The 12143-nt window shown below is 41.0% G+C and overlaps 1 protein-coding gene across 1 annotated transcript; it reads right to left on the bottom strand.

Moving 5' to 3' along the window:
- Positions 1 to 1309: 1309 nt before the first annotated feature.
- LOC143329379 (LIM/homeobox protein Lhx8-like) lies at positions 1310 to 10650 on the bottom strand. Its single transcript, XM_076745235.1, has 8 exons — positions 10479 to 10650; positions 8814 to 8966; positions 8361 to 8482; positions 7060 to 7280; positions 4648 to 4751; positions 4097 to 4192; positions 3823 to 4003; positions 1310 to 3551 (listed from the first exon to the last, which is right to left on the bottom strand). Exons 1-8 carry the CDS (start codon positions 10503 to 10505, stop codon positions 3475 to 3477), a joined length of 981 nt encoding a protein of 326 aa, XP_076601350.1. The 5' UTR covers positions 10506 to 10650; the 3' UTR covers positions 1310 to 3474.
- Positions 10651 to 12143: the final 1493 nt, after the last annotated feature.

Raw genomic sequence — 12143 nt, 5'->3', positions numbered from 1 at the left:
CGTTAACGTATTATACAGCAACATATTACTCGTTTGCAATAAAGAAGTAATACAACACATAACAATGAGATATCTGTCATATTGCGACAATTAGTAAATCATGTAACGCATTATCGTCAACTTTTAAGGGTTCAGCAGTGATCAACAATGTCAACCCTAATGCCATTCAACACAGGAAACGGGAGCGTGAGTCACAATCTTCTTCTGTTGAGTTTTAAGGCTATTGGTATCCATATATGGCACATTACTGCTACCTACTGGAATGTCTATTGCAGCGTCGACGCAAAGTGACCACGTTCATTACGTTGCCAATTCGATGATCCAGACCCAGTCGTCTGAGTTGGTGCAAATTTAGTGTAGCCTCTGGATCTTCTCCAAATATGTCCACAACGTTTCAGAATCTCCTGGCAGCATCCAGCACCATCTTGGTCCTTTCTGACTTGCCCTGCATTTTAACGGCACACTAAGTGATGGCAGTAGATGCCAAATATTTGTCCATGCGGATATTCTGATCAGCTCCATTTTGTTTTTGCTCCAATTCCTTTTGCACGATAACCATTTCATTATTTCTCTACATTCTCTCCATAGTTTTAGCAAATGACATACAGTACTTTGCTCTGATTTTAGTCTGTATGATTCCGTCCCCTCATCTTCTGTGCACCCCCAGTATATACCGTTGTACTCATAAATTTGCATACCTCTAGGCAGAATTTGCAAGATGTGTACCATGCTCATTAAAAATGAGTGATGAATCAATATACATTTCTTTTATTTTTAATGGAATTTAAATTAAACTGTGAGCCATCACAGAATTGTACCATCATTAAATAAAATATAGCAATAAGGAAAATACTATCGTCCTCATTCAAAAGTTTGCACACCCTTAGATCTTAACACTGCCCACTTTAGCATCCAAAATGACTTGCAGTCCTTTGTGAAAGTTGTGAGTGAGCCCTTTCTTTTCTCAGACGTCACAGCTGCCCATTCTTCTAAGCAAAAAGCCTCCAGGTCATTCAATGCAAGTTTCCAGTTTTATTAGACACAATTTTCTAAAATACTTTGACATTTCATCATTTTGGCTGGGATATGAGTATTCACAAGGACAACCCGCAGCTCCACATCTCCCACACCATTAACACATGAGGGTGAAATATAGCTATTGTAGCTAATGCTTTATTTTATGCTGAAGATGATAATGGAGGTCTCTACCAAATGATGAGGAGAGATTCACAAACCCAGGATGTCTTGAAGCTTGTTTATTCAATAAGGCCAACTCTCAGAATTTAACACAAAAAAGTCTTGTCCTAAATACAGAAGAAAAAATGATTGAAGGACCAAAGACCAACTTCATTCTCTTGAAGGGACTTTGGTCTCAGAGGGAGTCCTTATTTGATCAAATGGAGTCTCTCAGTCAGCAAACTAGATATCAGGCTGCAAACAACATAATGGCAGAATACTGATACCTTGAGTCAGTGTGGGGTTTGTAGTTGGTGGACTTACAGATTCCTGGTTATCATTGGAAGTGCCTGTGTCCATCCTGAGGTGTGCAGAGGGATCAGCACCATGGATAGCATGTTGCAGAGGAACAAATGAAGTCATGCTGCTGCGTTATTGGCTCTGAAGGATGACATGTGCTGTGTGTTTGTGTAACTGATGTGCTCAGAACAATGACAAGGGCACGCAGGCACCTCTGAGCAGTGCACAAGCTTCCACTTCCAGGACAAAAAGACTCTGGCCTTGTATTAGTGAAAGCATATTCTACATTGTTCTTGCCCAGAGGATGCTGCATGTAGTGTGTGAAGAGTGCTCAACAGTGTGATCCACAATTTGGTATGAAACTTAAAATTGGAGGAAGGCAACTGGGCAGAGGAATGGGAGCTCCACAGGTGATTCAACCTCATTATCACTGGATTCATTCTCATCAGAGGACTTATGATCTCATCATGAAAGTTTTATTGTAACTGATTGTTGGCTGAAGCTCTTCTCTGAACAATTATCCAGGCAAACACCAGATCTATGCATGTCAGGTCTGTCAAGCTTTGGATTTCCAAAACCAAAAACACAAGAGCAGACGTGTAAGGAAACATGCTTGAAACAACGTTTTACCTGCTTTACTGTAAGCTGCAAATGTTAGCATTTCTGGCTAACCATCTTACTACCTGCAGTTGTAACAGAGTGTTGCTTTTTCACTCAATTCCAAAGCCAAAGAGCACATCATTAACTAATTCTTCATTGGATTTGAGGAAGTTCACACTACACTTCAGCAACTCGATCCTGTGGGAAACACTGAAGATACACTGTACATTAGAGGGTAAGTAATCTCATATACCGGTCATCATTAGCTAATTTAGCCTCACACATCTCTGATTCAGACTGAATTCTCATAACTCTCCTATCCCAGATCTATGTAAAGAGCAGTTGAGACAGACAGAATACAACAAATAACACTGAAAACTTGCTGCTGAAATCCAAAGCCCTGTTTTATGAGCACAGTGACAAAGCAAGCAAACTGCTAGTACATCAGCTCTGCCAGTCAGCAACATCTCAGCAAATAACCCAAATCAGGTAAATAGCCTGGACCAGACAGGCTCCCAAAGCTGTACTTCAGTACATGAGTAAATGTACACAGTTAGATTCCATCATTCCAAGTTTTGTGGTGTAACCATGAACTTTAATTTCCAATATCTCAAACATGTCATGTGAAAGTCCATCCATTCCCAGTGTGCAGTTCATACATGGCTTCTTAAGTCATCTAACATTTACAACCTTAAGAAAAAAATGACACTTTGCATTGCTTTTTGTCTGCGTTTAACATGCTCAACTGAGAAATGTTTTAAGACATGTTTCTCCAAAATTAGACAAGGGATGTTTTGAGACAACACATTTGGACACTACAAGAACACACATTTCTTGTCAATTATGGCATGGAACAGGAGAATCTCGGTGTGATCTCCTGCGGTTTTAATTTGCTGTATAAATCAATCCTGAATGCTCTGTAGATTTTTCTTTTGTAAGTGCCCAAACTGTCTTTTCTCTAATCCTCAAGCACATCCCTACACTCTTAAGTCTAAATATAACTGAAAACCGAATCTATTCTCAGTTTTACATCATTTTCCAACAAAGTGCCTTATCTCATCATATTCTCCAAATAAATTAAATACAAAGAAGGTCATAACACATACACATAAACATGTTTCATCTCACATACACCCATATTTTACTGGACATTCCCACCTGTGAATCTGTCTGTGTGTGACTGACTGAAATGAATTCAGTGACTTAACAAGTTGATTTTTGTGTGTCTGCTCACACATTCGGCAGTAAAACAAATAGTTAAATGTAACTGCTCCTGGACGTTTTATGAATGAAGTCATCCAATCCTCACAGGACTTATCTCATTAAAGAGTAATGATTTGCTCTCCATCTTCCCATCAGCCAGTCATTGTCTTCAGTTTTCCAGAGGCTGGCTGTAGCTCAGGCATGGCTGACTGGCAGTTGTGTCAATGAATGGGAAATTAGCGGCTGCAGCATAAGTGGGTCTGGAGTTTGGTCTGAGGAAGTTAAAAAAGAAAAATTATGAGTCAACCACAAAGAGATTATTGATTAAAATCAGCAAGTTGTTGTTTTTCTAAAAAAAAAAAAGAAAAAAAGAAAAAAAAATGTTAGTGCAGTGAAAATGGGATTCCTTCACATATGTGCCAAGCAGCCATACAAACTACACAAAGCTTTTATTATGAATGTTTTACATGAACACAGAGTATATGTATGGCCAGTGGAGGTGTTTGTTCTGTTACTGTAAAAGTATACAGTCATGTTTGTTACCATCCATATAAGTCAGTGTAGTGAGGAGGGGTGCATCTGGGGACACATAGCTGGTGTACTGCAGATCCTCCATCAAAGGTGGTGTCAGCTGACCAGGAGCAAGTAAAGTCATCATGGCTGAGGAAGCAGGATTCGGGCTGACGTATTTCTTCTGACGAGCTCGACAGTTCTGAAACCAAACCTGGATGCAGGGAGAATGGATTGATAACCGGTCTGAAAGTAATATTCCTCACTTCTACAGAAACTCCTCTCGAGGCAGCAACAGCTGCTTTACCTGAATCACCCTGCGGCTGAGGCCAGTCCTCTCTGCCAGTTTCTGGAGAGTCTGGGCATCTGGGTTGTTATCTTTAGCAAAGTGAGTCTGCATCACCTGCACATGTACAGATGACAGATGGGACTCGTTTACAAGGCTGAAAGTTTATTTGAGTTTGATAATGTTAGTATGACAGTTTACAAGAGTCGACAGAAGTGGCACAGAGAGCGCTCGGTGTGTGTTCAAATACAATGTATTAACTACCACTGCCACTAGAGGGCAGAAAACAACTAAACAAATGTCACTGGCTGACATTTCTTCAACTAAAACTGCCTGTTCACACATTGAGCAGACACAGAACGACAGCTGCATTCAGGAGTCAAGTTTCTGGTCAAACATTCACTCTCTTTTTAACGCTGTCTTGGTGGTCACATATTCATTACTAGTAACAGTGTAATCTGATCAAACTATTAATTTAGGGGGAAACAACAGCAACTGACAGGACTGCTGAGTGTTTGCTCAGGGCAGAGTTTTCATCAACACACACACACACACACACAGTGGTGCAGTACCTGTAACTGGTCGACAGTGAAGCTGGTCCTCGCCCTCTTAGCAGGTCTGGGCATAGTGCTGGACTCATCTTTGTTTCCCACCTCTTCTTCCTCTTTTGGTTCCTCTTTAAGACAAAACATGGGACACATTACAAAGGTCATTTGACATTTTGAAATCTCAGCCCTGTTTCAGATGGGGTCCTCCTGGACATCCTCCAAGTCTGAGCTGCTGACATCAAAGATGCATACCTGTAGAAAGACCGCTTTGTGTGGTGTAATATCAGGTTGTATTGTTTTCCAATACATGTGTGTTAGAATTGTTTCATTAACTTTGTCATACACAGCAGTGATGGGAAGATTTCCAGAGTGAAAAAACTATACTTAAACTATATTAAATATTGTAAAATATGTTTCCAGTACATTTACATAAATGTGTACTTTAAATAGATTGAAAACATACATTTAAGACATATACTACAGCAAAATCTATTTAGTAACCTTAACTTTTTTGAAATGCACTTTTGAAGATAATTGCTGTCAAATACTTGATAGTATATTTTCAGAAAGTGTATTAAAACACTTTGTATAATAGTGTACTTAAAATAAACTTATACAGATTAAAAGTATATTAATTTTATGCTGTCAAAGTATATTTTTACTCACTGATCTGTATATACAGTATCTATTTGCCATTCAGTGTAGCACATACAGATACACAAAAACATGTCCATATAAGGCCGACCTCATATATCAACTTTTTTTCAAGTGTGTTGAAAATGCTTAAGAAGTATGTAAAAAGTGCACTAGTTGCCTAATTTTAGAATTATAATTTTACATTTAAGATGTACTGGTAATGCTCAAGCAATATATAAATATACTAGTGTAGATGTATTTGTAATCCATTAGTAGTACATTACATGTACATTATAAGTGCAATACATTTAAAAAAAATTGTTAGTACACTTTAAATCTTCATTTACAATAAATTTTTAGTTTTCAACTACATTTAAAGTGTATTGAAAATGTTTTAGTATGTAAAAATACATTAGTATCCCAATGTTGATGTATTTGTATTCAATTGTTAGATTTTATGCACACTCAAAGTACAACTTACATTACATTAAAATGCATTTCAGTTGTACTATAAACTGAAGAATAACATGAACAAGTATAATTCATATTTTTGCAGTTTATTAAGTATACTTAGAATTGTCCCATTTTAGCAGTCAAATACACTCAATACAACTTCAGTTGGACATTTGTACAACTTCAATACTGTTTAAGTGTAATAATTAGTTGTTCCAATTTACCACACCAACAGTGCACTATTTAATAGTCTGGGTGCAACTACACTTCAGTATGTCCAGTATAGTAATATTTAGTATATTTTAGTGTATTTTTTCCCTATGACTGACTGACTCACTAATGAACTGGAGATTACTGCCATATTGCTGTTTATAGTTGTTCATGATAGAGAGCAGAACAGTCGTGGTGTGGAGAAGGTTTGCACTGGAGATGGCTTTTCTAGATGTGTATTACTGTAAAAGGAGACTCTTTCTCCATCTTCCGTAGTGTTGTCTTCACTATCAACTTAAAGAGAACGCCGCTGTAGCCCCGACCTGTACTGTAGTTATATTAATGCAGAGAAATACTTCAGTAGTTACAGCAGCTACAGGCGTGGCCAGGCTGTTTACCATGTTCATGTATTTGCACATATGATGGTTGTTTTCTCTACAGCCCTGTGGGCCTCATAGTTATGCTGTTTAAGTTGAGACATGTTGAGGCAAAGACAAACTGAAGCAGTCTTCAAATCCCTGTTCATCATCATTGTATAAGGTTTACTGATGAAGATTCAAAGGACTGTAAAATTCACACTAGCTGGGAAATTACTGTAGCACCATTAAATGATGGAGGCACTAAATGATCAGAAATAGTTTGATTTAAGCTAACTGGTTACTTGGGTGTCTAATTTCAATTCTAAAGATAAACGTCGTGATGTAGTTTAACATGAGGTTGTCACAGACAGTTTTTTACTGTCATGATCCTCCAGATTAGTTTTCTCACCAAACACATCATTAATAAGGTACTTTCATTAGAAATTACTTGTGCTTTGGCACACGCCTCCAGTTTTAGCTATCAATGATTTGATATCAAAAATCTAAACTGCTGCCTGCAATTAACCACAGGATCATACACTGGGTTAATAACAAAAGCTGAATTATTCTGATTCCTTGGGGCACTTTGGTTGGCTCCACCTGCACAGTGCTCGAGTGGCAGCACAAACCTGAGGCACATAACTCAAAACCTCCACAGATAAAAACCTGAGATATCTTCATTAACGATTAAATACTCTATCAGGCGACTTGTTCTGTAGTGTGTCAGACTTGACTATAAACACATTTTTCCTGTCATCTGTCTCATTCTCTTACTCACCATTTTCCTTAGCACGTTTGATATTCTCCATCATAATTTCATAGTGTGGCCTGCAGAAGACCCTGTTCTCTAGCAGTCCACATTCCTCCCCAGTGGACAGCTGGCGCTTACAGGAGCTGCAGGAGAAACAGGCCAGGTGGAAGGTGCTGCCGCGGGCCCGGCGCACCCAGTCACTGGAATGGATGTTACGGCCACAGCGAGCACAACGGGTCCCATATCTCCTGAAGACAGACAGGAAGCAGGAGGAGAGGTTGCGTGTGACTCAGTGATTGACCAGTGATATTTCAGTAATATTCAGTAATTAAGCCATCTGTACAAGGAGATGCTCTGACCAAGTCAAACCCATTTCCCCCCTCCTGACAAGTGCACTCCATTTTGCCACTAATGACACAGAACCTGCAGTCTGTGCTGGTGCACAATCCATTAAAACCTCTCACCTCATCATATTGACAGAAACTGTGGGTTTCTCCTGCCTACATGTGTCAGAATGTGTTGCATCTGAAGCTATCAGCACGTAAACACTGATCTCGGCCTGGCCTGGCACGAGGACAGGGTGTGTGCCCCTAATGTGACAGAATCATTAGAATGTGTCTGAAATGAAAACGTATGATAAGGCACCTGAATGCAGATGTGGATGTGAACAGACAATCATGTGAACAAAAGCATCTGTTTTGGAGCAATAACATTCATTTTACCCAGAGGACAAAGCTCCAGTACAGTCCTTCTTATCCTGTATGGACGCACATGTCATGATGGGTCACGCTGTTCAATATCAGCCGTGTCTGTGTGAAAGCTATTCTCTTTCCCATGAGTCATCACGCATTCATATTCCATTCAGAGACTTACTGACCTACTTGTTAACTGTAAGTCAAAAAAAAAAAAAAATCAAAACACTTCACAAAGTGAAAGAACAGAGATGAAGGCCTGCTGACAGCAATTCCTCACATGGAGAGTTCTATTAAATTTGGCAAAATGTGCAGAGGCATGATTGATCAAACATTCAGATCCTTTCATTCAGTGATCATGCACCTCAAACAGGAAGCACACACAAACAGCAGGACACAGTCCTCATGCTCCCTTATTAAGAGAGCACGTGGAATACATCATATGTCCCCTCCTCCCTCTGTTTAGTCCACTGATGGCCAAAAAGCACATCTCCATGATACCAAATTTTCCCTTGTATTCTTCCCCTTCCTCAAACACAAACCATATGAAATGTTCACTTTCACATGGACCACGTCAACATTTTTCTGCTTTCTGACTGAGGCAGCACGGTCCCTGGAGAGAAAGCTGTTAGATACCTGAAGTAATCGAGTTTGCAGAAAACTTGTTTATCCTTGATGTAGCAGCTCACGTGTCGTCCCAGTGACGCCTTACACACACTGCATGAGAGGCAGCGCACGTGCCAGCACAAGTTGTTCACCTGAGGTGGAGAAAAAGAGACATTTGAACAAAATATGGATTACAGGTCTCCATCTAAACATCCCTGAATAGCAAACTTAATACTAGCCTTATAACTGAAGGCAACAGGGGCTGCTCAGGTAGATTATCCTGCTGGTTATTCACCATAACCACTGTTCTTATCAGCTACTTAGCCCATAATTGCCATTATATTAGCCCAAAGGTTATTTTACCACCAAGAAATGTAATTATAACAGTCCAACATGAACCCAAAATGATTTGATTGCAGGTTTTGAACCCTCTGATATGCTGCAGTGTAAAGTGCAGGCAGCCTGTCCTCACGTGAGTCTGACCTTGAGCAGGTATCTGTCCACGATCTCCAGGCCGCAGGAGGTGCACAGAGAATTCCCCTGCAGGGTGGCCACCGTGGGGACGGACGAGGAGGAGGACGAGGACAGGGAGGACGGAGAGTTGCAGTCGTCATCGAAATCAGGCCCAGAGGAGCCCTGTCAGAAGCGACACTGATGATGGAACAGCTTCCAACACTTTTTACACCTCAACATTTCTGCGCTCACAGTGTCTCTGTCACAAAATGCGAGTTCTACCGCCTGACAGGAAGCCAAGCAAGGTGAGACTCTGACACTGGAAGAAAACTACAAGCTTTTCAAACGAGGCTCTTAAAACCTAAACTGTCTGACTTTAGATTTATTTAGCTGCACTTGAAGTGCGCACACACGCGTTTTATATTAACTCTTCACACTCCGTGTCGACGCTTGACCTCACGTCTATAAGCGGAGCCCAGAGTCCTTCACTGCTCCTATAGGAGAACACCTACTGTGTCCGCAAAAAGGTTCGCTGTTTGGAGCTGAGCCGGCCGCCTTCCTCCCTCCGACATGGCGCCCAGAGTGATGAGCAGGCACAGTGACGGCCCAGAAGGCTGGAGTCCCGCTCATAGTGACATGACAGCCGCAGCCTTTACCCCGAAAGGTCACAAACGAAAACAAATGTCGCCTCAAAAGTGTCGTACGAATTCTTGTGCTTTAAGTTATTTCTGCGCGGCCATGGGCCCAGTGCGTCCTGGAGGTGTGTCGGCAGTTTCACGGCTACGCTTTGCCTCCGTGTGTCCAGCTGTCAGTCAAAGCGCGGCCTCCATCACAGCTGAACGGCATCCTCACTGATTGGGTTCACGTGCGCGCCGGCCGCACACCCTGGCGCGCGCCACATGTGTTCACCTGCGCCTTGTCAAACTCTGGTTTGAGCCCACATTTCAGTGAAATCACAGCTTCATCATCATCACCGTCACACGCTGACGTCTGTTTTGAAGAGGCCGTTGGAATAACTGAGTTTTATGACAATGTGCGTAAATAGGCAGCTTTGATGGCTGGATGATGAACACATGAATGCAGGTACATTTACAAAGGCCGCGACCAGGCCTGGAATACTGAAAAGAGCTTTCATTAAGAGAGAATAATGCTGCATTCAAAGGGTGAATGAAGGAATGAATTCCTGTAATCCTGTTGTCATATCAATTTTTTTGTTTTCTGCAAATAAATGTCAGATTTTGCTTGCTAAATACAGTAATTCTTCATTGTCACTTTAATTTTAAGGCCTCGCCTACAAGCTGTCAACACTTTTCGGGTATGTGGGAACAGTGATGAGAGATTTCCATTTCTTTATTAGCAGAAAATAACGGACCTTACTGCGTCTGTTAGAGCGCATACGCTTTATAAACATGATCCGAGAAAATCAATCGAAAATCTGCTTGTACAAAATCTGCTTGTATGAAAGTAGGCTAAGTATTTAGTTTTGCGTCATTCATATGAAGGAAAATGAATCAGAGTGTTGTGAAGTTAATTGCGTTACGGCCTCCAATATCTTTGACGTGAGAAAAACTTTGGGTTTCACTGGAGTGAAATAAAAGCAGGCCTGTTTGCTTTAGATATGATCTTCTGTAGGAGCGATAATGATAATGACAGCCACAGAAAACTGTCTGAATTGTTTTCCTCCAGTTTACTCACCAGGCTGTTAGAGGCAGAGTGGAACATTGTCAGCGGCTCCTCGGGTCCATCCCCGCTCGGCCAGATGTTTTAGTCCCCAGCAGCAGCCCGGGAGTCCGGCGTGCGTCAGCCCGCTGTCCTCCGGCCTGTCAGCCCAGTCGCTTCAGCCTCGCCTCTTGTTCTTGAGGAGACTTTGTTGACTCTCCACAGAGCTCCAGCTTTGTTCTGGTCATTTTAAGCAGCCTTGAAATGAACCTCCCACTGACGGCCTCGACCCGCCCGCCGCAGCGCAGGGTCTTTATTCTGAGGATGATGAAGATTCTGAGTCTGTCTTTTCTTTGTACATTGGAAAATAAACAGAGGCTACAGATCTGATAGTTAAAAGCAGAAGAAAAGAGCAGATGGTTTAAGGCTGTAAACTCTTTTCATTACTGTCAGGGTGAAAACTTTAATTCAGGCTCATCAATTAAAAAATCAATCAGTAAATATTAAAGAATCAACCTAACAGGACTTATGTTTCTATTACTATTCTGTCCAAAGCCAACTAAGACTGCAAAGCTTTCGGAAACCCAAATCTTAACAACTTTCAAAGATCTTTTCCTGTGAGAAACATTTCCATTCTGTTCGCTCAGTGGGACTCTATCAGTATTCCTCATCTTTTCCTCTCTTGCCATCAGGGACATAATGAACACAGCACAGGTCAGACCCGGGGACCGAATTATAGACTATTTATTTAGACATCCACACCTTCTGACCAGCAGCACTCTCAGGGCAGCTCACCAGCACAGCAAAGCCCATTTAACTCCGCAGACCTGCTCAGAGTAGATGGGAACACAGTTTCATGCATTGAATTACTCGAGGGAGAAACTGTTTTACACTGAAGTTATGTTCCAGGTAAATACACTCAACACGTACAATTTCCATAACCTCTATGTTTTAAGACTTTTGAACTAATATATATCCCTGCTGAGAATTAGATTTTCTTCCTGTTTTATCTTTTTCATCCTTAAGGAACTGTTTCATAATCTAATAGCAACATGCAGGGGGGCCGTCTGGCAGTGTTAAGTGGTCTCCCCCTCTTTAGAAAACAGTGAGTGCTTTTGATTGTGCTGGGCTCCCCCTCTTCTATGATTACCTTGTCAGACTTTAAGTGAGGACGACGGCTAACCAAAGACTGCGGTGTAAAAGGCCTGAATGAAAACATTTTCTCAGGGGGCACTTTGTGAATGACAGAGCAAGAATCCCTGAACATCTGCGACCTGATACCTCCGTCACCCAGACTTCTAAACTGGATGTTTAGGACATGATTTAATGGCATAGATGTGGAGGGTAGACTGGATTCGACCTCCAACAGAAAAGTGTAACGCAGGCTTTTCAAACTAATCTCAAAACTGTAAGACTCACAAAAAAATGATGCCATCAAATCCTGATTTTACAAATATATCTACCTCAAGACTGATCTGATTCTTCTTCTGAATTAGATTGAGAATGAGAGAGAATTAGATTTAGTATTATGTAACGCTCCACCAGATTATAATTGTTAAATATGTCTTTTAATTTTGGAACCAATAAAACTAAAGCAGGCATTCCTCTGTCTGCTGTCCAGAACCTTTGTTTCTGCATGAACTTGACAAAAAGTATGGACTTACATGAATTTCCCTGTTTTGTGGTGTGAAATAATTATGA

Source organism: Chaetodon auriga, chromosome 12 (assembly GCF_051107435.1).
Source record: "Chaetodon auriga isolate fChaAug3 chromosome 12, fChaAug3.hap1, whole genome shotgun sequence".
Taxonomy (NCBI): Eukaryota; Metazoa; Chordata; class Actinopteri; order Chaetodontiformes; family Chaetodontidae; genus Chaetodon; species Chaetodon auriga.
This window is presented reverse-complemented; position numbering and strand designations above follow the sequence as displayed.